This window comes from Micropterus salmoides, unplaced genomic scaffold, assembly GCF_014851395.1.
Source record: "Micropterus salmoides isolate LMB-PRFRI ecotype aquatic unplaced genomic scaffold, ASM1485139v1 Ms_hic_scaffold_3, whole genome shotgun sequence".
Taxonomy (NCBI): domain Eukaryota; kingdom Metazoa; phylum Chordata; class Actinopteri; order Centrarchiformes; family Centrarchidae; genus Micropterus; species Micropterus salmoides.
In genome coordinates this window covers 22,656,251-22,680,964 of record NW_024042261.1, presented here as the reverse complement: position 1 = coordinate 22,680,964, position 24,714 = coordinate 22,656,251, and the positions used below count along the sequence as shown (strand labels likewise).

The 24,714-nt window shown below is 40.1% G+C and overlaps 1 protein-coding gene across 3 annotated transcripts in view; it reads left to right on the top strand.

The window, feature by feature from the left end:
• The window catches only part of grik4 (glutamate receptor, ionotropic, kainate 4), a 178,877-nt gene that overhangs the window by 105,378 nt on the left and 48,785 nt on the right, over positions 1 to 24,714 (top strand). For all 3 annotated transcript variants that reach the window (XR_005440616.1, XM_038693892.1, XM_038693893.1), the window contains 3 exons: positions 16,435 to 16,596; positions 19,692 to 19,844; positions 21,933 to 22,037. Coding sequence is in view for 2 of the 3 variants with exons in the window: in XM_038693892.1 (XP_038549820.1) it covers positions 16,435 to 16,596; positions 19,692 to 19,844; positions 21,933 to 22,037 (420 nt within the window). In the remaining variant the exon portion in view is untranslated. The remainder of the gene's footprint in view (positions 1 to 16,434; positions 16,597 to 19,691; positions 19,845 to 21,932; positions 22,038 to 24,714) is intronic.

Below are 24,714 nucleotides of genomic sequence, written 5' to 3'. Positions count from 1 at the left end.
GTGTAATTTTTGTCTTCTAGTGTCATAAAGCAGCAGTGTCGATACAGAAGCAGGCTGCACAACACAGTACGAGTCCTCATGCAAACACGCACACACACATTTATTTAAACCCCTGTTTCTTTTTCACCATTCATATTAGTTAGAGCTGATTGGCAGGTTTGTATGAAAGGGTGATGATGAGGGGAGTTACATTTTACTTCTGAAGTATGGCTGAGGGTGTTATTCACTAGTTAGTCCCTATTCTTTCCCAGACGCTGTCGTGCTCTTGCCATTTGTTCTTGGCCAGTTGGGGTTCTGGGCTCGACATGCTCCATGCTTCTAATTATTCCTCCCAACACTGTTAAATGAATGTGCCACTAAAGAACAGATGAAATATATACCTGCTTCCTCAAACTGCACAACCATCATTTTCAAATTTTCTGTCTTATACCTCTTATTCCAAATATTTTTTTTTTCTTTCACAATTTTCGAGGAGGTTGCTTCGCCCTCTGTTGCTCTGTGCTAGTAAAGAATACATAATAGTTGCTGTGTGCCCTTGGCCTTGTACTTTTTCCCTTACTGCTCAAACCTGCAACACACCCCGCTCTCTCTCTCTCACTCTGCATTTCTGTCTGGGTGTGTCTGGCATTGATAACAATATTGTCTGGGCGATACAGAATTCAATTTCACAAGTTTATTGTTCTGGTAAAAAATTCTTGTTCCATATCTGTGAATGTGAATGAATGGAGGGAACATCCCTTTAAAAAAAAAGAGGAAGAAAAAAAAACAACTTCACATCAACCTCGCCTCGGTGTGCACAGTGGTACAGGAGATTTAAAAATCCAAAAAAATTGTCTTGTCAGTCAAACTGCTTTAGAGGGCAGCCACTGTGACTGTGAAAATGATTGGGATTTAATTAATTCTCCTCCACGGCTTATGTAAAGTTCATATTTCCCTGTTTAGACACAGAGTTTGAGAATCAATCAACTGAGTAATAGAAAAGGTAATAGGCTACGTGGACGGTGACAACAGAGAGCTGCATCCAGCCAGAATATTAACTGTGTCATTTTTATGTCACAACAAGTGTGTTTCCCCAAATAATGTCTGCTTGCTACTCATTTGTAATGCAAAGATGCCGACGCTAAGAATCACATTCATTGTGTTGGTGCTGTAGAGAGCACTATAAATACTTGTTGCCATAAACACAGCTAGCCCCCAGATAGAAGGCTGTAAATTTATACATTCCCACTACACACAAAATTTTAGTTTCTGAGTTTAGCAAGTATTTCCAAGTTTGACTACGCCAGATTGAAGGAAACTTTGCCATTGTTATTATTTCAGTGATCTTAAATTGGGATTTATACTTGACATAAGAGGAGCAATTTTCCATATGGCCATCGTGTACCAGGAGTTGGAGTTGATTTTTCATGTGATTGTCCAATAATGTTTCCATGTGTGAAAAGAGCTTGAAAACAATTTTGATGGGAGAATATGCAGACTTATCTGACATGAAGGCTGAGTAAAATATTACACTGACACTTCCAATCAGTTCATTATGCGCCATATCAGATTGTACAGACGATTAATAATCTGACTCTCATTCATGTCTTAATCATTTATTTATTGCTTCATTTTGACAACTCTCAACTTTATTACAGCATCATCTCTCTATTGTGGGATCACATATGCCCCAGTTTATTGCTGAAAATAATCAACCATTGAATGTGAAAAGCTTATATAAGGGCTTGCAATTCTCATGCATTACGATTCAGTATTACTGGTTTTGCAGGGCGCAGTGGAACCAGCCATGCGGACATCCGCTTCAGCCTCTGATTGAGCATATAGTCTTTTATTTCTGGTCCGTGAATTACAATCTCATTCCCTGCATGTGTTTCCACTTAAAGCAAATTCATGTGAAATCTTTAAGTGAATCGCTAAATTCTTTGAAAAGTGCAGTCATCTACCTGGTCACCAAGCTCTCAGATAGGGAAGTGTCTTTTTCCCGCACTCTGACTGCGCCATTTGCTCACACAAAGAGAAGAATGACAAACGCATTGAAATGCATGTCAGTATCCATGAAGGACATTCATTAATCATTTATGGATAATTTTGAGGGTTAACAGGTTGGGACGTGAGGTCTGTTCATGTTTAAAAAATTACATATTGATCGGTATTCATAGGGAGAACTTGTGTGATAGATGAATTAATGAGCTCTGACAATAATGGAATTTAACGCCTCCAAAAAAAATCGTATGCAGTGAAAAATGTTGAGTAGTTTTTCATTGCATGATAGTGGAGATAGTGGAGTTTGTGTGAGAGACTACCAACAACCTGACATGCTTAATAAATGAGTCAGGCCCCTTGCCTTATCACCCTAAACATAACTTTCCAATGAAATGAAAACACACTCTGAGAAGGCTTGTTTACCAGAAAATTATAAGACTTGAAGTTCCCCGGCCTCTTTTTATCATTACATATTAGCCAGATGGCAGCTGAATGTTTGTGTAAATACAGGCAAACCATTTAGTGTAATGTTCCACCTCTCAGACACACCTTTGTGTGTGTGAGGAGTTCTGGCGTATTGATTACTCTATGTCAGGCCCTATTACCACCAGCTCTCTCCCTCTGAGCCCCATGTCTGGATGACTCAGTGTTGACAATTGTATCACAGCCTATTATCTTCCAAATCCCAAGACTTGAGTCACAGCTTACCTTAGGGTCTTCTTTGGAAAGTTGAAATAGCTTGCGGACTTCATACCTAGCTTCCTTTCTATGCTCTGTAAAGTGTCTTCCCGCCATCATCCCACAATCCCATGTCTACCTGGCTACCAATGTCCTTCCTTTACTTCCTCCCTTCCATTTCTTCCTTTTCCCTCCTTCCTTTCTTCATGCTTACTTACTTTCTTCATTCCTGTCTCCTTCTCCTCATTCACCTATCTCAAATCTTCCATGTGGAAACTAGGTCAGAAATAATTTTTCTTTTCACAGTACTTGATCCAAAACTGATTGAAGACCATAATGCATGCTTCATAAAGACTGCTTCTGTTAAGTGGGAATTTCTCACTGTTTATTAAGCTACGAACACAGCAGCACCTCTGTGGCTCATGTGCAGATGCACAACTTAAAGCTAGCGTAGGTAATGTATTTCAGAGTTGTTGTTTTTTTATTATTGTATTTGTTGAAATGCTCATTACATCCTGACAGCAATAAATCAAATGCTGTAAGGGGGAAAAGAAAGAAAACCGGTGTCCGTGGCTGTCACAGGCTTATCAACTGCTAATTAACTGAAAAAAAGTCTCCTCAGCACCAGAATGCCCACATGGCCATTGGTCGGTGACCTCACTTATCCTGATGTCACACCTCTTTGACTGATCATCAAACTGTGCTCAGTTCAAGTACGTTTATGCGTTTTTAAATTCACATGTGGCTGTTGTGTCGGCGCTTTTGTATTCAACACATTAAGCACCTACCAGAAAGTCGTTAGTGATATTTAGAGCAAATATCATGTCCAGCTGTTTTAATCAGCTTGATGAAGCTTTCATTTTGATAAAGGGTATAACTGTTATTGGTTTCTGATTATCACTCTATCAGACAAAGAAATCCAGACAGGAAGTTCAATACGTATATCAAGCTGAGCTTATTGCTAAGCTGATTGTTTCAGGATTAGTGAGGGTTACAAGTAATTTTTGACACTGAGAGCTCCATCAGCTTTGCATTATGTTCAAAGTTCTTCTTAACCCTGTAAAGCCTGAACCATCAAACCAGAAAATTGCCAGAAAATTCTAATATATAATAATAATAATAATTGAATATGGAGTGGTTATTATACCTAATGCCAAATAAAAAAAAAAAAGTATAGTTTGCATGTATGAGTTTTGTTTTGTATCATATTTGATACATCCGGACTTCATTGCAATGTTTTGCCCACATCATGTTTTATACATTTTTTAACAAAAACATGCAGAACACATGTTTTAAGCCTTTTATCATCAGCAGCATCATCATCATCATCTTCCCTAACTGCTCCATGTCACTTGAATTGCCATCCATAATCAGGATATCTTCTATGCTGTACTTTTTTTGCCATTTATAAAATCCAAACCAAACACAATTTACTGGGAATTTCTCAATTTTCGGCTCTAAATATACCAGATTATGCCTTTAATTGGTTTACTTAAATAATTAAGAGTGTATGTAGCTTAAAAGCACCTATCATATCCTTTTTATTTAACTTAAGTTTTTAACTTAAGTTTTACGTGGGTTAAGGATTTTAGACATCTGACATGGATTTTAAGCTAGATGACCATAAAAACACTATCAGTGCTACTGATCACAACAAAGCTCCGGCGACTAACGTTATGCTAGCCGAGATAACTCTGCCCCATGAGGACTGCAAAGCGAACAAATAGATTGCTGACCTTATGGAAGACATCCGACAACTTTCAGGACCCCTCTACCCTTCCAAGGCTTTCCTCCGGCTCGACTTCGAAGCATCAGTCAACCTAGGCTGAAGTGGTGGTCCGTGACTGCAAGAGAGGCTCGGACGGGGCTGCCTCTCCTCCGCACATCCGCCTCTCCAACCGCTATGCAGCCCTGTCTGATGACACTCCGGTCCATCCAGCGGATGCACCTGCGGCTTTGAGTCTCCCTGATACGGATCTCTTTCGGCGGATAGTGCCTGCCGACACTGTTGCATGTCCTCCACTGGCTACATCTCCTGCACTGGCGGCAAACGGTGATCAGCTGGGCCGCCGTCATCCCAGTCAAAAACCTCCACTTCCCGACGTAGGATCCTGAAGGAGGCTGTGCTCAGACGCTCCGGAGGCCGTCTCTACCCTGCACCGTCGGGTAGCCCTTCTCTCAGTTCTGTTACTGCTACTCCAACACAACACTCGGCAGCTCACACACTCCATCCTCAGTCCGCACGCAGTGTTGAAGCAGATTCTGCTCAGTCCTGCTCTGTAACCCCACAACCGGCATTTCCTCGTCCCCTTTTCTCCCCAACCACACTAATAATTGGTGACTCCATAACCAGAAACTTTCGTTTCTTTAACACTACCACTCACTGCTTCCCCGGTGCCACCATGGCTGACATTTAAAAAAAACTCCAGGACCCGATGCCGTCGCTCCCGTCCTCCATCACAAGAGTGATAGTCCGTGTGGGAACAAATGACACAGCTCTTCAGCAGTCTGAGCTGCCTCACTGCCACTAACAACTGTCTCTACCTGCTGGCATGTAAAGCCGTCTGCTCCCAGCATTGTTCCAAAGACTTCTATTCCTGTCATCATCACGCATAGACCAGTAAACCGAAATGTGCACATCCCACACAGCAATCATAGTAATCTTATAAGGATTAGGACAACTGCATTTAACTCCTTTGAAGATCTCACTCTTAAAGTTGGAGGGCTGCAACCTATCATATTTGTTATAATTTATCGCCCCCCCAAAACCACCTGGAGGATTTTTATCAGAACTTCCTGAATTTTTATCTACTCTGGTTTTAAATTATGACAGAATTGTTCTTTGTGGCGATTTTAATATTCATGTTGATGACCCCGCCAATGTTAATGCAACTGACTTTTTAAATATGGCCACTTCTTTTAACTTCAAACAACATGTCAAAGGGCAAACCCATAACCGTGGTCATACACTGGACTTGGTTTTTACCCTGGGTGTCAGCATTTCCTCAGTGGAATTAGTGGACATGACCATATCTGACCACAGATGTATTGTTTTTAGCTGCGATTCTCCTGTTACTCATGCCGCCTCACCAAGCTCCGTGTGTTCTCGCATCTTTAATGAACAAAGTGTTTCAAAGTTTTGCACATTCTTTCAGAGCCAAAGCCAACACCTTGTCTGATTCCAACACCAACAATCTGGTTGATCACTTCAATCATATCTGCTTGTTGTCACTAAAATTACTGCTCCTCTAAAGGTTAGGCCTACATTTAAAGCTAGTAAGCAACCCTGGATAAATGACATTTGCAGCCTAAAAAGGGAATGCAGGAAAGCATAGCGCAGATGGAAAAAATCCAGTCTCCAAGTCCATTACTTAAGTCTGAAGGATTCATTAATTAACTACAATAACATGGTTAAGGATGCGAGAACACACTATTTTTCTGAACTCATTACTACACTTAAACACAATCCCAGGTTTCTGTTTAAGACTGTGGATCAGCTGGTAAACCCAACCCCTCCTTGTGCCTCAGCTGGAAGTAATGATGACTGTGAATTGTTTTTATCTTATTTTACCAATAAGGTGGTGTCAATCAGAGCCTCTATTACCCCCACGGCCTCTTACTCAGAGGTCCCTCACCAGCAACAAGAGAGTTTTAACCAGTTTTATCCCATCGACTTGTCTGAGCTTTTAAAAACAGTATCACAAATGAGAGTGTCCTCCAGCCCCCTTGATGTAATACCTACAAAGTTTTTACTGAAAGTAATGGATTCTGTTGGACCCCATTTGATCTCTGTTTTTAACAGCTCCCTATCTACTGGTTGTGTCCCTGATTATTTTAAAACAGCTTGCGTGAACCCACTTTTAAAGAAACCTGGTTTAGATCCCTCCCTCCCACAAAATTTTAGACCAATTTCAAAACTTCCTCTTATTGCAAAGCTTCTAGAAAGTCTGCTCACTGTACTGGAAAATAACTTATAAACTAAAATAAATTATTTGAAAAGTTTCAGTCTGTTTTCAGGAAGTACCACAGCACTGAGACTGCCCTGCTTAAAGTCACCAATGACCTTTTAATGTCTGCTGATGAAGGTATGTGCTCAGTGCTGGTACTCCTGGACCTTAGCGCTGCTTTTGATACCATTGATCACAACATCATTGTCATGGGCTACATTTCCATTCAGTGTAAACACTCCCAAGAAACTCCAGGACACAGGTGATTCACTTCCATGAAGTTTACTGGGAATCTTGTGAAACTGTAACAGTACAATGAGATGTTTATATCATTAAAGAAGCTAAACACACAGTATGAAGGTAAGCAGCACCACTTAGCTAACGTAGCTGTGTAGCTTATAGAATGAAGCACAACCGAGCTAGCAGCAATGAAACATAAAGCTAACTTAGCCTAGCGTAAACTAATTAGCGTCTTAGCCATCACAATATTCTTAGAAACTCAAAATAGGTGATAACGTAACGTTACACAATGAAAAATTCTTACAGACGTTGCCTAAGCAAAGAGGGAGAATGAAGAGCAATCAACTGCGTTTGCTGTCAGGGCCCCTAGGCTCTGGAACAGCCTGCCCAAGGAAATCAGGTCAGCTGAGTCAGTGAACTCTTTTAAGTCCCTTCTTAAAACATACTTTTATAGGAGAGCCTTTACCAATCGTATTTGACTTTATTTTATTTTATTCTATTTTACTTATTTTATATTTATCTTAAACGTGTATTTTGGTCTTTTCAATGTTTTCTTGCTTATATTGTTGTCTTTTGGGTATTGTATTGTTGTCTTTGCACTTGTTGAAGCACTTTGTAACAAAAAGTGCTTTACAAATAAAGATTATTATTATTAAAAGAATGCATAATGAAGGATATGCACTAAAACTATGATTTACAGATGTATACATAAATTACCTTATATACCTGCTGTGTTTAATTTGATACATTTTCAACTCTATTTTACTATAAAATAAGTTGAAATATTAAGTAACTATACATTGCTTCAATCTAGTAAATATTCATATTGAAGTATCCAAAACAATTTGAATGTTTTTCTCACCTTAACTCTTAAACTTAAAAGTTTCCTTGCAAAACCACCTCTAGGTCATCGATTGACAACCTATATTTTGGCTGTTTCAATTGAAGGACCTAATTTCAGCCCCCTGGTGGATTATCCGTGCATTGCATGTATCTGATTGTATACATCAGGTTTTTTGGGGAAAAGATTATCATCACACTGATGATGTAGAGGTCTCTAAAACTCATGTATCATATATGATATGCTTGGCATTACAGGGTTAAAGCTGTGTGCTGTGGATGAATAAGGAGTTTAACTTAATTTATCTGTATTTCTATCGCAATATGAGTGTGATTTCCTAAACCAGATGGCTTTAATTTCATTTTTAGCTGTTTACAGTGCCTGTGTATACTGTGTGCTTAATAGCTTTCATTCCCATCACAATGCAGAACGCCCTGCTGATCCAATTAAATTGGCTGCAGAATTGGCCACATTTCTGACTGTGCTGGGAGTAGCACAAAGAATTTATAGGAAAACACTCACATATACATTCCATCCAAAACAAAATAGGGCAAATGAAGATAAAGAGGAAAGCTCACTGACACAATAAACCAAGTGAATCAAATGCATTTGAAGATACCCTGCATTAAAGGCTGGGAATGCTATGTCACATGGCGAAGGAGAAACAAAATGCTTGTTTAAAACAAAATCTGAATGAGTAAAATCTCCCTCTTCCTGGTAGAAAAGACCACAGTGAGCCCTGTCACTATCAATTCACCAACTACAGAGCTGAGCCAGCAATGCTTAAATCACCGTAGCTAGTCAGCATAAATAAAATGTGGTTCTACTTTGTTTTGATCAAGGAGCACGCAATCCTGCTTTCCCTTTGCATCTCTCTCACACCAAACTTGCACGGCCTCAAATATAAAAGCAAACAAAATGTGTGATTCTAAATTTGAGCAAATAATATGAAACACATCTCAACTTGACCATTAAGCCACACTGACTTTCACTGTGTATAGTGTATTCTCTTCCTGCTGTGGCCCCTCTATCGCAGAGAAAACATCTAGTCTCAAAACTGAGGGGTTACTTGGTCTAGATGAGAAACTGGTGATCGATGTGAAACTCAGAGCTTCACTGAGAAGAAGAGTTTTGATGGAGTCTTAACACCATTATCTGCTGCTTCTCCCTCAGTATTTCAACCACCCACTCCTCCAGCCCATTGCCGACTCTGCAGCCTTAAAGGGCTAGAAACCGTTTACTGTTTCCAAACAAAATAATCTGCTCCATGGATGCAAAGCGTTTCAATTAAAAGAAGCTTCTCTAAGAAATTTGAAGAAGTTTTTTTATTTTTTTTTTATACTTTAAAGGCTTTTCTCCCTTAGAATTTCTTTTGCTTTATGTGGCAAATGCTGTTCGCAAAAGTCTGCGGGGATTTGAATGAATGGCTTACTGGAAAAGATAGACTTTCAGATTCCAAGCATATGCCAGTGTCTGCAATATTCATGGTATCTTTGGCCTCCACCAGCCTAAGAATTATTCTGGGCATAAGGTCTCTGCCTCACAAATAGGCTGTTACTGTTGCAGGTCAGACGTAATTCTATGAATAATGAAGTAAAATTGGTCATTTGTTTCCAACACTCTGCAGGAATGCTGCCAGATTGTTTTGATGTATGCGGCTATTAAATGCATTCTAACAAAGCTAATGCATCAACCCCAGCATGCTGTGTCAAGATATATGGGATGTTAATATCATGGTCATCTCTTAGTGAGTGAAGCTAGCTGGCCACCGGGAATGACGTTGGTGACCTAAGCAAGAGGGATGCCTTGGGTTCATGCACGTAGAGTCCTCGTGATATATCCAGACAGCAACCGTATGACCACAGCGAGAAAAAAAACAGAGGAGCTGTAATTATAGTTTTCATGTCCAGCTGCATATACTATTGTGTTAAATTTCATGAACAGAAAATTCAGTAAATCATTTATTCAATTTTGCTATTACATCCCAGGTTGATAATAAGTCTGTAGGCTTGACATTTAGTAATGCTCCCTCTCTTCTCCTTTCCTCCCATCCCACGCTCGCTGAGAACATCGTAATTAAGAAGCTGCAGGAGGCTTTAGAGCTCAGCCTGAATTTACGTGCCAATTGATACAAGCATGAAATGACTTATTGCCAAAACACTGCATGAGCATTCAAGTTAATAGAGAATAATCAGTGTGCCACTAGAACTGGATTTCATTACAGATGGAAGACCGGACTGAGGCATAAAGATTTAGCCTGTTATACCCTTCCCTTCAGTATAACAGGAGGAGCGTTATTAATTATTTCTTTATCATTAGGAAAATCAATATGCAATTTACAGAAATGTTACTCAATCATGTCTACTGGAGTCTGCCGGTTCTTTCATATGGCTTCCACTTCAGATAAAGAGTGGAGATGATTTTTCATTCTTTTTTCAAATTGTCAATTATGATTGTAACCACAAACGGTTCTATCTTTATCTGTAGTAGGGCTGTCATCGACTAAGGATTTACATAGTCGAATCAGAATCATCAAGTCGAATCATGTGTGTTTTTGTGCACGGCGATTGCTAGCCGAAGTTTGGCTTACTGTTGACCTCTCTCTCTCTCTCTCTCTCTCTCTCTCTCTCTCTCTCTCTCTCTCTCTCTCTCTCTCTCTCTCTCTCTCTCTCTCTCTCAAATTAGTTTTGTTGGCATGAATGTGTAACAACAATATTGCCAAAGCATCATACAAACTACATAAGAACAATCAACCCCGTACATTGCATTAAACAAGTAATTAAAGCATAAAGTAATTAAAGTGTAAAGTGTGTCTCTCTCTCTCGCCTACCAAATTTTAAAAACGATAAAATATTCTTTGTGTGGTTCATCAACGGTGATGATAGTCCCACAAGGTGCGGAAAACTCTGCACAACACTGGTGCATCAAACATTGAAATTTGTATTGTAATAGGCTGCAGGCTATATTAACTTATTGGAAGAAAACTGGTAGATCGATGTAAAATCAGACGTTGAGCACCCCCATATCGCCAAAATGGCATGATCCTTGTTTCGCTGCAAAGCTTCGACTGTGAGATTGACAGTCGAATCAGGCTCCACCCATCGAAGCATCGAATCTTCGACTATTTGGGGTCAGCCCTAATCTGTAGCATATTTTACAGAACAGAAAATAATAATGTTACCATTTGAGGACACAGCAACCTGAGGAAATGCCTCCTGACTACATCTCTTTAAAGCTGCACTAATCAACATTTTTATATTAACAGGGGATCAAAGTACTACAAAATGACTGGAATGTGAAAGTGGTCCTTTTTAGCCACAAAGCGAGAAAGTATTGTCACCCAACTCTGCAGTTGCCTTCAAATCTATGAAGCTTTTCAGCATCTTTCATCTTATTGTATAGTTTTTTGCAGCCCGCAGCTTATGTTTTAGGTCTTTCTCAACGCTATCATCAGTAGGGTTGCCACTCGTCCCTTGAAATACGGAATCGTCCCATATTTGAGAACTAAATAGAGCGTCCCGTTTTGGTTTGTCCCGTATTTCCGAGTTGTCTTTAATGCAGCATCCCATGCCAATCATCCCACCCGCATTCTGTGAAGACTGGGCAATATTCGCTGCCTTTGTTTGTTTGATAAATACCGTCAAATTCAGGGCCAATCGGAGTCAGAAAAGTGCAGGTCTCTAGTCAGGGAGTCGAGCTGAAATAACGGCGGCGTTAGCTCACGAACCCCCCCCCCCGCGTCCCTTCTGAAAGGGAAGTGGATGCAAAAGTACCGACGAGGTCAAGAGTGGGAGAAACCAAATAGCCTACTTAATAGCCTAAGTATCAAGCCAAACTACACACAATTTGCCGGCCAGCGTTCTTTGTGATGCACGGTGGCCTGTCAGACGTGTGACAGTGTGCCAAGGCAGTGTAAATTAATATTTTCTGATTGATTACTGTGGATTTCATACGCTACCTATTTGTTAAGAAATATTGTTACAATGTAAATTAATCACATGTCCACATTATGGTAGGCTATGATTTGTTTTTTAAGGTTGAGACAGGCTATACAGTCAGATACATATGCATTAATTTAATAAGAGACTAGAGAGATATAGGCTATTTAATACACATTTATCATCAAAATGTAGTGCCTATGTGAAAAATATAAACAACTATGTGTTATGCTTAACCAATCTATAGACTTGCATCCTTCAGTACTATAAAATTAACAATAGGCTGAATAAAAACTGATGAAATAAATACATAAATATATTTACTGACCAATTAATAAAATGGTGTTAAATTAAATTTAGAAATGTTTGTGGATAAGTTATTTATGTCTGCTTTTATTGTTTGGAGAAATTTAAAAGGTGATAAGTGTTGTGGGTCAGTTTGTTGCGCTGCCTCCAAATGGCTAAATATCAATTATTGCTACTTCTTCTTATGATACTTGTGTGACACATATTAATACTCCTTTAATTTATGTCAAAATATGCCCATGAGTCAGTGAAAGTGCAACTTCAATTAATTGTCTGACTCATTTGACATTATTGCAGTGTTCTTTTACACCACCATTGACTGGTGGTTCTCAACTTCAGCAAACTCCATTAATTTTAATGCCACTGTAACAAAGTTCTTCAAACAGACAAAATGTTCAGATGACTCAGACTCATTGAAATACAGAGACTTTTCATACTCACATTATGAAAAAAGTGACAGTATGAAGCAGCACTCTCACGTTCCCTGCACAGAATGCATGCATATTACAAAACTCCCTACACAGTCTAACTTGCGTTTGAAAGGCTTATCTATCAACCAGCATTTCTGCTAGCGTTATCAGAGTTTCAGTTACAGGATGGTGTGCCATGCATGCAGCCGAGATGCAGCCTGATTCGGTGGATGTCCTTCGAGCTCAGAGAATCGCGATAATCTCAGCATTTCTGTCCTGTTTAGGAAGATGAAATCAATGGACAAAGAGAAGAACTGACAGAAGCTGGTTGATCTAAAGAGGTTTTTGCTTCCTTTTTGGATATCTGTTTAGGATGGTGGCTTTATAGAGGCCTACACCACTGCACAGAATAATTTTTGTGTATCTGTGGATGTTTGTGTAGATGTCTAAAGGGCGTGTAGGGGGTGGGTTCATGACAGGGTATTCCACTATCATTCCTTATAAACCACCCAAACTGACTACGTCATAACAAACACAAAGTGGTCCCACATTTCTGTTGGTGAGTGTACATGTGCGCATGCTTGAAAGGTCCATTATGCGAGAAAGAGAAATCAATGAAAGAGAAAGGATTAAAAATGATAAAAGAGACGCAGACAGAATTTAAAAAAAAAATAGATAACGACTTTTTTTTTTTTCAGCGACTTTCAGAGGATTTCAGAGGGAAAAGGGCAAGAATTGAGGAGGTGAAGCAACAGTTTTTGGTTGGTTGGCTTGAGTTCAGGCTGCTGATTGATCTCCAGGTGACAGCCGGTGTCAGGGGCCCTCGGCCAGCCTGTCATTCCCCCGCACTCTTCCATCCTCCCACCCCCTCTCATCTTTGCTCTGTCGCTCTCTCTTTCTCCCCCACTGGTTTTTAAGCTCTCAGTTGCACCAACTAATCTCTCACCTTCTTCTCTCTCCATTGGTTCAACTTCTTCCTTTCTCTCTCTCTCTCTCTCTCTCTCTCTCTCTCTCTCTCTCTCTCTCTCTCTCTCTCTCTCTCTCTCTCTGTCCTCCTCATCATCATTCTGCTCCTCCACCCTTTTCACCCCTTCAATGGTGACAGTTGGTTCCTCCACTGCTTTCTTCTACCCTCCAACTCTGCCTTTCCGTTCCCCTACTGCTGGGAACCAACTGTCCTCTTCTAAGCGCTGCCCGTTTCACACCACCTATTTAGTATGCAGGAGAGAATAATTACTCGTGTGGAGGGTTTTAGTCTGTGTTTGTGTCCAACTGTGTGTGCGTGTTTGAATTTGAATGTGCATGTGTGTCAGTGTCTGTGCCCCAAAAGCCTACGATTGCAGCATATTAGTTTTCGTCAGACATAGCCTAAGGATATTTTGGTGACCTTGGTCTTCAGTGAGTATGTGCATGTGTTGCTCAATTACAGGGGTTTCATTTTACTGTGTGTGGGTGTGCACTTGCACTCTCTAGTTTGTGTTTGTGCGTGTGCCAGCGTGCGTAAGCACATACATACATACAGGCACCCTTGAGGGGCATGCTTAATGATAGGCTCGTTTGCACAGCTCTGCCTCTAATGATCTATTAAAGTACACTTAGCCAGTAATTATATGGCCAGTCCCAAAAGGCTTATGAGGCCCCACAAGGGATAGCTAAAGCTACAAGAGGACTAGAGTTTTTATGAAATGCACATGAGTCAATAATATTATGGATTTAAACTTTGGTTTATGATAAAATCATTTTAAAAAAATTATATTGTAGATTGACATCGAAGTGGTCCTCAAGCTTTGCTGAGGGACATGAAATCCTTGTCTTAGTTCTCCTCTTTTTCTAAACCTCTCAAAGTTACAAAGAACAGACGGCCTCTTCTCTAACAAGATCATTAGACTATTATCCTAGTCATTAACAAAATTGTCTCCTGAAGTTCAAGAGCAGCTAGGAGCCTTTCAGTTATTTTTCTGACTACTCTGAAATAATATCTCTGTCAGTCGCAAAACTTCTTCTTCCTTTTACCTGACATTGTTTGTCAGCTAGTTTTGCTTACATTTCTTTTATGGTTTCAAAACATGCTTGGGGAAATTGGGTTTAAGCACAAACCTAGCTGCAGGCTCAGGCACAGACCTAGTTCTGGTTGCAGTGCAGTCCAATCTGAAAACAGTATCGGAGCATTGGATGAATACAAGTCCAGTCAGACCGGATATCCTTCATCTATGCTGCTTGTAATATTTTGCCATACAGTTATAAAATCAAAGATATAAACCAGCAATATTTCTTGAACGAGGGGTCAGTGTTACCCTTCTCTTAAACTGGCTGAACAGTGTGATTTTGTATGTCAAAGTTAAGCTTTAACTCTCCGCAAAGTGAAAGAGGTGGGCTCAGTTTGTGACTGGAAGCAAATGCATCTCACCATTTCTTAGTAGAAATAAATGGGTAGCAAAATTTGTACCTTTAGCACCTTCCCAACTCCCTTCCCCAGACTCTCCCTATCACCTATCTCGTGATGTCCTAATAGCTCATCTTGAGCCCTGTGCAGGCCTTCTCCACACTTACCTGGAATATCTTTCTTAGCAGAGTTTACCAGAGTTGCTTGTTTTTTAACATGCAGTAGAGGTGTCCTGCTAGCCGAGCTAAACATTTGTGATTTCCAGGTTTCTGGGAGGTTGGCACTGGGGATAATAGGCCTCCCACTCAAAGTCAATATCCACTCCTTCCCCTGCTCCGCTCCGAGTCTGTATCAGTGCAGTGCCCCACTGGTATCCTCACAGCGGAGTGAGTCATGCTCAGTCTCCTCTTGGTCTGAGAGCTTTTTCCACCCACCTACTTATCAGTTATTTAATTCACTGACCTATTCACTCTTTTTGTCTGAGCGTCCATTATCTGATTTACCTAATCCCCTCTCATCCATTTTTCTCTTATAGATGAAAAAGGCCATTTTTCTTTTTTCATCTTTCTGATGTGGCATGACTTTGTAAGCTTTGATATCTCTGAGAGCCATGCAAGTTTTCCCTTTGGCTGACTAAAATATGCGTTTTTGCCCCACACATGTAGGAACCCACACATGAGGTGGGTTCCGACATGGCAGGTGCTCTAAAGGAAATATAGCGGTTAGCAGCTTTGATCATTGTTTTCCACTGATCTATATACACTTATAACTTCTCTTCAACTTGTCTTTTCAACCTGCTGACCACTGTGACCAATATACATGCACATCTTTCAACATCTCATTGTCACCTGCCACCTCTTTCCTCCCACACCACACCCCACTTCCACTCACCATCCCTCCCAACCCCTCCTGGCCTTGGTGACAGACAGGTAGACTGGGCTTGGTCAGGCTGTCATAAGCTTGATGTCAGGACCGGCTGCCACCCGAGGGGGGGGGCTAGGTTCTGACACCTCTATTAACCTTCAGGAGACAACCCCGCCTCTTCTCCTTGTTACTCTTCCTCACCTTTATCTCCGCCTGTCCCTAGTCTGTTGTTCCCGAGGCGGAGGAAAACCTGCTTGTCCCTCGAGCAAAAAAGAGCCAAATAACAAATACCTTTATTTTCCTCTTCTCCCAACCTCGAGCATTTCAATATGCCATGGATTTCTATCTCACTTTCTCAATTATCCATCAGTCTCAGTGTCTCCCCGTCTCCAGTCTGTCTAAGGCTCTTTCTGTCTGTCTCACTCTAATTTTAGCCCCTTAGCATTGCAAGCCAGTATTCAGACAGTGACCTGTATGTCAGGAAATGTATATGGCTGGTGCAAAATACATGGTTTTGTGCAGTGATGCATAGCTACATGGTTAGAATGAAAAAATTGCTGCATCTTTCTCATGTCAATCAACCGGAATAATGGCAGTCAATGAATATGAGGCAATGAAGTGAGACACATTAAATCAGATGTAAACATGTTTGATGAATACATGAATACATGCAATAATTCAACATATCATTTGGTTTTATTTGAAGTAGATAATGGTATGGTATTATGGTATGGATCATGGCAGAATATGACAGCTACCATCTACATCAGCTGCATTCACCCAAATAATCCCTTTGTGTCTTTCTGTCTCTCTCTCTCTCTCTCTCTCTCATTTTGCCCTGCAGGAATTCACTTTACTCCGACTGGACGACGTGGTGGACCAGCGAGTCAACATAGTTGGTTTTTCAGTCTTCAACAAAACTCATCCCTTCTTCCAGGATTTTGTGCTAAGCCTCAACCGCTCCTGGCAAGAGAACTGTGACCATGCACCCTTCGCTGGCACCCCAGTTAGTACACACTATCACACACAGTGAATACCAAGGTTACTCATGTGAGAGTAATGGATGAAGAACCCTTTTTATTTATTTCCTTTCCAAGTCCAAACGGGGTCTTCCGAGACATTACTCTTCCAGTTTACTGCTGTATCTCAAACTCACCAACTAAAACAGTGAACTCACTTAGACATAAAAATGCCTCTGAAATATGCAGGGATGACATTTATCCAGTTAGTTCTTGTAATTGCAGGTGTTGCTCTAGGCAGTTGTTGTTTCCCAGACAGCTCATTAGCAGCGTATGGCACCCTCCTTATTACATTTATAATGGCATCTTCCTTGTTAAATTTGCTTCAGAGGAAATGCAAAGCAAAAGAGCGTCCTACGTTCACAGCAATCCCCCTTAAATCAACCACTGTTCTAATCTAAACATTGTTTTGTAGCTCAACATTTAACACACTGTGCTCTGCATATTTAAATGAGTCTCTTCAAAACAGCCTCAAATCACCAAGCTACTGATTACATATGAATGACTGAAGACTGTTGCAGGTTTGTTGTTAGGAAACTTGAATAAGGAGAAAAATCATTTGTCTCATGCTGGCTCAACAGTTTTTATTTTTTTTGGAGCCAACCGTAGCCTACTAGACAGATAAATTGCCACTCTTGCTTAAACATTTTGTAGTTGCAGCATAACACACATATTTATTTTATGAGATATGGCTTATCAGAATTTTCTACATCAGATTCAGCAAATACAAAACATGAGTGTCACCTATTTGTAGTGACCTCTTGTTTATGGGACCTACAGTTATGAGTTTTATCTGACTCCCCTGTAATCCCTCTCAGGGCTAAGCTCTCTCACCGGGCCAGAAGTGTCACTCATAAAAACAGCATCTGAGAGTAACAAGAGGACCTTTGCCAGCTATTAGATTGAAAGACACCAGTTAAGAAAAGCTTACAGTACTTCTTACATCAATTGATAGCAGTATTAACTTTCTCTTCCCTAGTACCACATTAAATTGTTGTTTTCCATCATTTATTAGTTTTGAAACTAACCAAGCTTACAGTATAATTGTACTTATCTTTATATTGTATAAAAAAATAATCTATTAATGACAATAATGGAATAAAACTGTCAAAAGGTAAAATTTTAACATGTTTTATACACATAAATATTAAGTAAAGTAGAAATGTTATTGTCTTATTTATTAAAACATGTTGTGACTAATCTGGGCGCAACAAAAACAAAAATCTCTGTTAGAAACTAGAAATGCAGTAAAGTAAATTAATGAAATAATCTTAATTTCAAACAGAGAGAGCTCTGTTTGAAGTTAAGAGAAAGTTACAAATAATGAAACAAATGAGCCCAAACATGAAGCTGTCACCCCCTCCTGCTCCACACAAGCAGGGCGGTGAAACAGGTTAAGAATAGTTTGAACACAGCATGAAAACATGTTGTGTTCTGTTCGCAGCAGGTCACTCAGATACTTCTGAGCCTGTGGCAATTGTGGACATGTGACTAATTAGCTAATAAGCAGAGAGAATGAAGAAAGTGATTAACGCATTTAGACATGCACATAGATAATATGCTCTTTTCATTTACAATAATTAGATCTGGAGGAAATGCAACTATGGTGCTCATGCATACAAAAATGAATCCAAGTGCCCTTTTTACATGTGTAGAGCTGGGACATTTAATGCATTAAAAGATAAACAAGTTGCATCTTGCCAACTGATCATAAAAGTTCATCTGAGAAAATGCAGGCAGCTGAGTTATAGGTGGGTAGGTTTATAGCTGAAGATGGTTTTATGGGAGACACATTAATGAAGGGCAAATTATGCTGCCTTTAAATATCTTCCAATTGTGTGACAATATTTATATTCTCAAATTAGCATCAAGCAAAGGAACCACACAGACGCACAGATAGTCCTTATCTTTATCTGTATTTGTGTTAGAGAACATCAAACAAATCCAAAAGCTGAAAGGTTTCAGAGACAACAGGCCTGAAACAGTGAAAGCAGCTCATGTTGGCACACAGTATCTTTATGAAAAACTGTAAAAATAGCATTTACGAGGTAAACTTGACGACCACAAACCCTCCCTTGAATATTCACAGATTTAGATTGTGAGACAGTAACGTGTACTTTTTTTAGTCTGGCACTGTCATTTGCTAATGTTCAATCGTTTCTAATGCGCGCAAAGAAAAGGATAGCAAGAAAGAAAAGACTTCCAGAGTGAAACGAAGACGAGTAAATGCCACAAAGTTATTAGCTTCACGGTGTAGATATTATACGATACGAGTGGAATATAATCAGAAGTACTGCTGTAATATTTTGACATTCACATTTTATTGCTGACCTAACAATTTGACTTTATCTGTTCCCACCACCAAGACATCATTCCCATATGTCAAACCTCGACTCCAGGTTGTAATGTCTCCACAGTTTGTGTACACCATATTGCTTAATGTTCAATCCACCAATTATGGGTTGCAATACATCACAGTTTTGCAGTTTAATGGCCTATTATAGTTCTGTTTGGTCTCCAAAATTTAGTATGCAACACAATATCTCTTAGCCCTGTATCAATATCCACCAAACATCAGGGCCATTTCATCTCTAGTTCCATTACACAGATGTATAGCAGTGAAGCCTAGACTCTCCCCTAGCCTCTAATGCAAGGCGTCATGCATTTTAATCAAATACACATAGCAGGATGCAGTGGTAGTGACGATGAGGCTGTTTGTACAGGGGAGATGAGAGGAAAGGCTGCCTCTCCCACTGTTTTCTGGCCCTCGCTGAGAGAGGCAGGCGGTAATTGGAATGGTCAGGATGTGCCAGCTTCATTGGGGATAAGAGTAGGAAGGACAGAGTCTCTCCAAGAGACGGAGAGAGAGAGAGATGGTTTCAACGCTGTCAGCAGATCAGAGTCTTTCTAATGATCTAATGGAATAATTTCACTGCCACTCCAGGGATGGGTTAACCCCTCACTGACCGCTTACCACTGACATGTTACACTTGCAGTTTGTGTGCTTTGAGTTTTTGCAGCTTTGTGTGAGTGTGTGAATGCATAATGTATTCACCTTCTTCCCCTCCCTCTCCCTCTGCAGCTCTCCTCAGCTCTGCTCTTTGATGCGGTATATGCGGTGGTGGCGGCAGTCCAGGAGTTGAACCGTAGCCAGAATGTTGGCGCCACTCAGCTCTCCTGCAAGTCCTCCAAGATCTGGGAGCACGGCACCAGCCTCATGAATTACCTGAGGATGGTAAGATTGCCTCTGCTGGACATGATGAAAACAGAAGACAGGACTGACCACTACTTCCCTTAAAGGAATACTTTGGAAAATAGGCTTATTTGCTTTCTTGAGTTAGATGAGAACATCGATACCACTCTTATGTCTGTAAGGTTAATATGAAGCTGCAGCCAGCTGAAATTTAGCTTAGCTTGGAATAAAGACTGGGAAAGGGAGGAAACAACTAGCCTGGTTCTGTCTAAAGGTTACAAATTACGCCTACCAGCACCTCTAAAGCTCATTAATTACTATGTTATATCTCACATTATTATCTGCTGTAAGTGAAAATATCTAGGCTCTAATATACCCAATTAACATGTTGAATGTGAAGCAGTAATGAACATCTCCAAGTTTCACTATCTGACTTGCTGTTCAAAGTTGGAATGTCAGAAACAAAATAAACAAAATCACAGAAAAACATGAAATATATATGTATGCTAAATATGACTACATTCAGCAACCAGTTAGCTGAGCTTAGCTATGCAAAAAAGACTGGAAACACTATCAAACAGCTGGCTAAGTACTTCTAAAGCTAACAAATTAACATGTTATCTATTGTTTGTTTAATCTGTGTAAAAATGGTTTTCTTGGCCAGGCCCAGTGACAAAGGTCCTGTAACATGTTAATTAGTGCGCTTCAAGTCCGCAAGCTCGGTGACCGTCAGGCAGTGATCAGGGGTAAATCAGCATCAATTGGTGGCCGCCAGTCGTTATGTTTGAACTACTCAACGATGCATCAAAAACATCTCCCTGACACATTTCTGACACATCGCAGACGCCAGCCAGATATCTAGCGTGCCAAATATCTGGAGGAGTCAGCCGACTCGACATCCATATCCAGCCAATGAGAGCAGGCAGCTGGCAGAGCAGGCATCTAGTACTTTTTCACTGCAAAACACTTTTTACTCACCTCCAGCTCTCTCTGTAGCTCAGACAATCCCTGCTACCTGCATGTGATAATCCATTCTTTCATCCATATTCTTTGTGTTTATAATTGCTATCTTTATAATAACAAGCAACAGCTGTTTTGTTGGTAGATTCATGTCATTTCCCCTTTCACATTTCACGTGTGTTTTATTGACACAACGTGGTGTGGAGACCAGCCGTCAGGTGGCTTAGCCCTGTGACTCCCTGTCACCGATCAGTCACATAGTGTGAACGCCACAACGACTTCAAGATCCCGTCACAAGACGGCAAGTTGTGTAGTCTGAACAACATGGCGATCAGCCGACGTAGAAAGTAATGTAGTCTGAACGAGTCATTAGAGTTGCTGGTAGGCGGATTTTGTTACCTTTTATACAGCGCCAGACTAACCATTTCCCCAGTTTCCAGTCTTTATGCTAAGATAAGCCAACCAGTTGCTTCATATTTACCACACATACACGACCGTGGTAACGATCTTCACATCTGACTCGCATGTTTCCCAAAATGTAAGTTTTCTCAGTTTTTGTGTTTATTTGTATTATTGTCTGACTCTCTTACTTACAACAACAAGAGGGTCAGGAACATTCATAAGATAATATCCGATAGCAAAACTTGTTGAGTTCTTCATTTTTGATCCGCTTTCTACATGTTAATTGGTTATTTTAAAGCCTAGATATTTTCACTGACAGCAGATGATAATGTGTATAGCCTGTGCTCTCATCTTCCTTAAAGATATACTGCCTATCCACTAGGTCAGTTTATCTCGTGTCTACATTATTCTGAGAGACAATGGAGAAGGAGAGATAAAGATGAGCTGTCAGTGAATAAAATGTGTTTTCCTATTAGGGAGAAATGGCTGTAAGTGATTGGACTATCAAAATGCTTAAATGTGACGTGTGTTCGACATCAGGCTATTTGTCTTTCTCTCTCAGATGAAGAAGACATGACTGATGGCTCTTCTATTTTTCTGTAAATTGAAGATATTACAGCTTTTTCTCTTCATATTATTCTTCTAAATTTGACATTTTTCAAAAGTATTATACTGAGCCAGTAGTGCTAATGTCATATCTACAATAGGGAAGCAGGCAGGGTTTGTTGATGAGGTCTTTTAACGTGTTGCTGTCTCTGTGTTGGATAGGTAGAATTGGATGGTCTAACAGGCCACATTGAATTCAACAGCAAAGGCCAGCGGTCTAACTACGCCCTGAGGATCATGCAGAACAGCAAGGATGGCCTAAGGCAGGTAATGTGACTCCCAGTCTTACACATCTGACGATGGTATTATCGGTCTTCAAAGTAATCACATGTATGTATTCAGACAATATCACATAAAGTTCATGTGATTGGTTCAAAAGAATTTAAGAATAAACAGTGTGGTAATTCTGAAGTGACTCACACATTGATTTTCTCTGGCCAAAATATATCTGTTATTGCTGAGCACAAAGCTCTTCCTGATCTCAGTAGGGCACTACTTCTGCCAAATGTTACAGTTGTCTTTATGGCAGTGATGTAACTCGAGCTGGATCCTGCCGAAGGGATCCGTGATAACACTTGCTCAAGTGACATCTTTTGGTGCAAACAATCCACATTTTTCTGCTAGCAGAAGTGTCAAGGTGCCAGAGGATAACATTAAGTATTAGCGCTGCCTCTTTGAAGGTGCAAACAAGCATATTTTTATAGAAAATACATTTGGTTTAAACAGAAGTTGCTGCTATTATTGGTTTTACAGATTATGTCTGTAATTTATAGATATTAGATACATATTTGAGGTTGTGATTCTTTATGGAATAAACTGTCTTACTGTCTTGTCTCACAAAATGACTATAATATGTCAGCGGGGATTTGTGGGTGGTGTTTATCTATACGTGTCACTTCAGTATTGCCTAAGTGGGTGCAGGGATTTCAAGCAGTCTTGCTGTTGTGCGGTTTCGTTTAGTGAAAACACTCTACATGCACCTCCAGCTGTTTCAATCTATGCCCTGAACCACCCTGCACAATCTATGAAAGTCTCCCCAGACATCTCTTTGCCTCAGTTAGTTTCACGCCGGGGAACACTGTTTCAAATACTTTACAATTTCTTCTAGATTGAACACATTTACTCGGATTACAAAGACTGAAAGTCAGTAATGAAATGTAAGTGACGAGAGGCTTTGAGCAGCTTCGAGTACTGTCTGTTAATGAATGGGTGGCAGAGCTACTGGTGCTCCTCATGCTGTGTACTGTATCAATTGCTCAGGGGTTGGTCATATTATAGCTGAGATTTCCAATGCTTCATGTCCACAAATCAAACAGCATTAGACCAATTTTTTTGGTGATGATAGATATACAACCCATCATGACAAAAACCATCCCAGACATTCTCTATTGTATAGCTATTGTAACAATGGCTAAATATTGAAACAGAGAACAAAGAACCTTCTGATGGAGATCTGACATTTCCTGGACCCCACTTTGAAAACCGTTGACCAGGGGTTTAGTGAGGCAGGTAGAGAAAAGACATTGCAATCAAAACCAAGACTGGCTGGGGAAAATCTGTTTGGGCAAAATGATTACCCAGTACACTCCCATCCATCAACAGCATCTGCAAATGCTCCAGTGGAGCTGTGCCGTCACCAGCAGAAAAATCTGTGGTTGATCTCCCAGGTAAAAAATATGGGTTGTATGTGAGTAATGGATTGGGAAAAAGGGATCAATGGTAAACATCAACAGCAGAAACCTTGAATAGCTGAGTGATAGAGGTGTGGATCAAGGCGATGAATCTGGCTGTGGTCGTGTTTGCTTTTATGGTAAAAAGCTGGGTAAATATACATTTCAGAATATTTATAAAGATAGCCTCTTTCATATGAGTCACAAAACAGCTTAAGTTTCCATTTTTTACACTGATGTGTTCTGACAGATATTGCAGTGTGTGTGATAACTCCGAGAAATTGGTGGAAAAATAAGACTATATTGGTGAAGCCACTGATGGGACAAATGCACAAAATAAAGTTAATGTGGGAAAGGGAATGTAAATGGATGAGTTATATAAGTAAAAATGCATTCTCAATTTCTTCTGCCAACTTTGTTTAAAGAAGCAGTATGTTTTTTTTCTGTGCCAGTAAAGTATCCTGTCACACTGTGCAACTGTACAGGCCATAAATGTACTGTATATGTACATGCTTCATGTTACGATCCCAGTTTAATTACAAACCATCACTTTGATTTTGCAAAAGGCAAGTCATGACCGAAAACAGATCATCCTTTAGTGACTATAATGTTAACATTAAATCATCTGTACAATAACTGGCTTGTTCACTCAAGCTCTATGCACTTGGGGTTTTGTGGTCGGTAGATGCTCGTCTATACACACATAGACACACAATCGAGCAATGCTTTTGTCCAACTAAACTGAATACAACAGTACTCTTTTTCTCAGTTCCTCTCTCCTGCTCCTTCCTCTCTCCCGATCAGTCTATGTAATGAAAGAAATACACCTGACTTCCTACTCAAACCTTTACATTCATACAAGTGTGTCCTATTATGAGTGAGTAGCACAGATTATTCTGAATGCCATCATTTTTACATACGGTAGCTGATAGTGATATTTTAATACAGCTTGCTCTTAAAACCCTGTTTTTTATAAATGCCAGGACTCAATATTTCACATTTCATCTTAAGGACAGATGCGATAACTATAATCCTTAAGTTTATGCTTTTTCATGGTGCTGTTCCAAACTATGCATATTATTTCCCCTGGCAATACCTGTCTCTCACCCTGACAGCTATAGTGTGCTTTTCCCTCCTGCCCTGACTATTATGTTTATCTGTCAATGCTGCATGATGTATGATGGTTATTAACTTATACATAATCAAACTGTCACCACTCTGCTGCAGCAGATGCACCTGTATTTGTGTTTTCTTATCTACAGCATTTTAAGTAA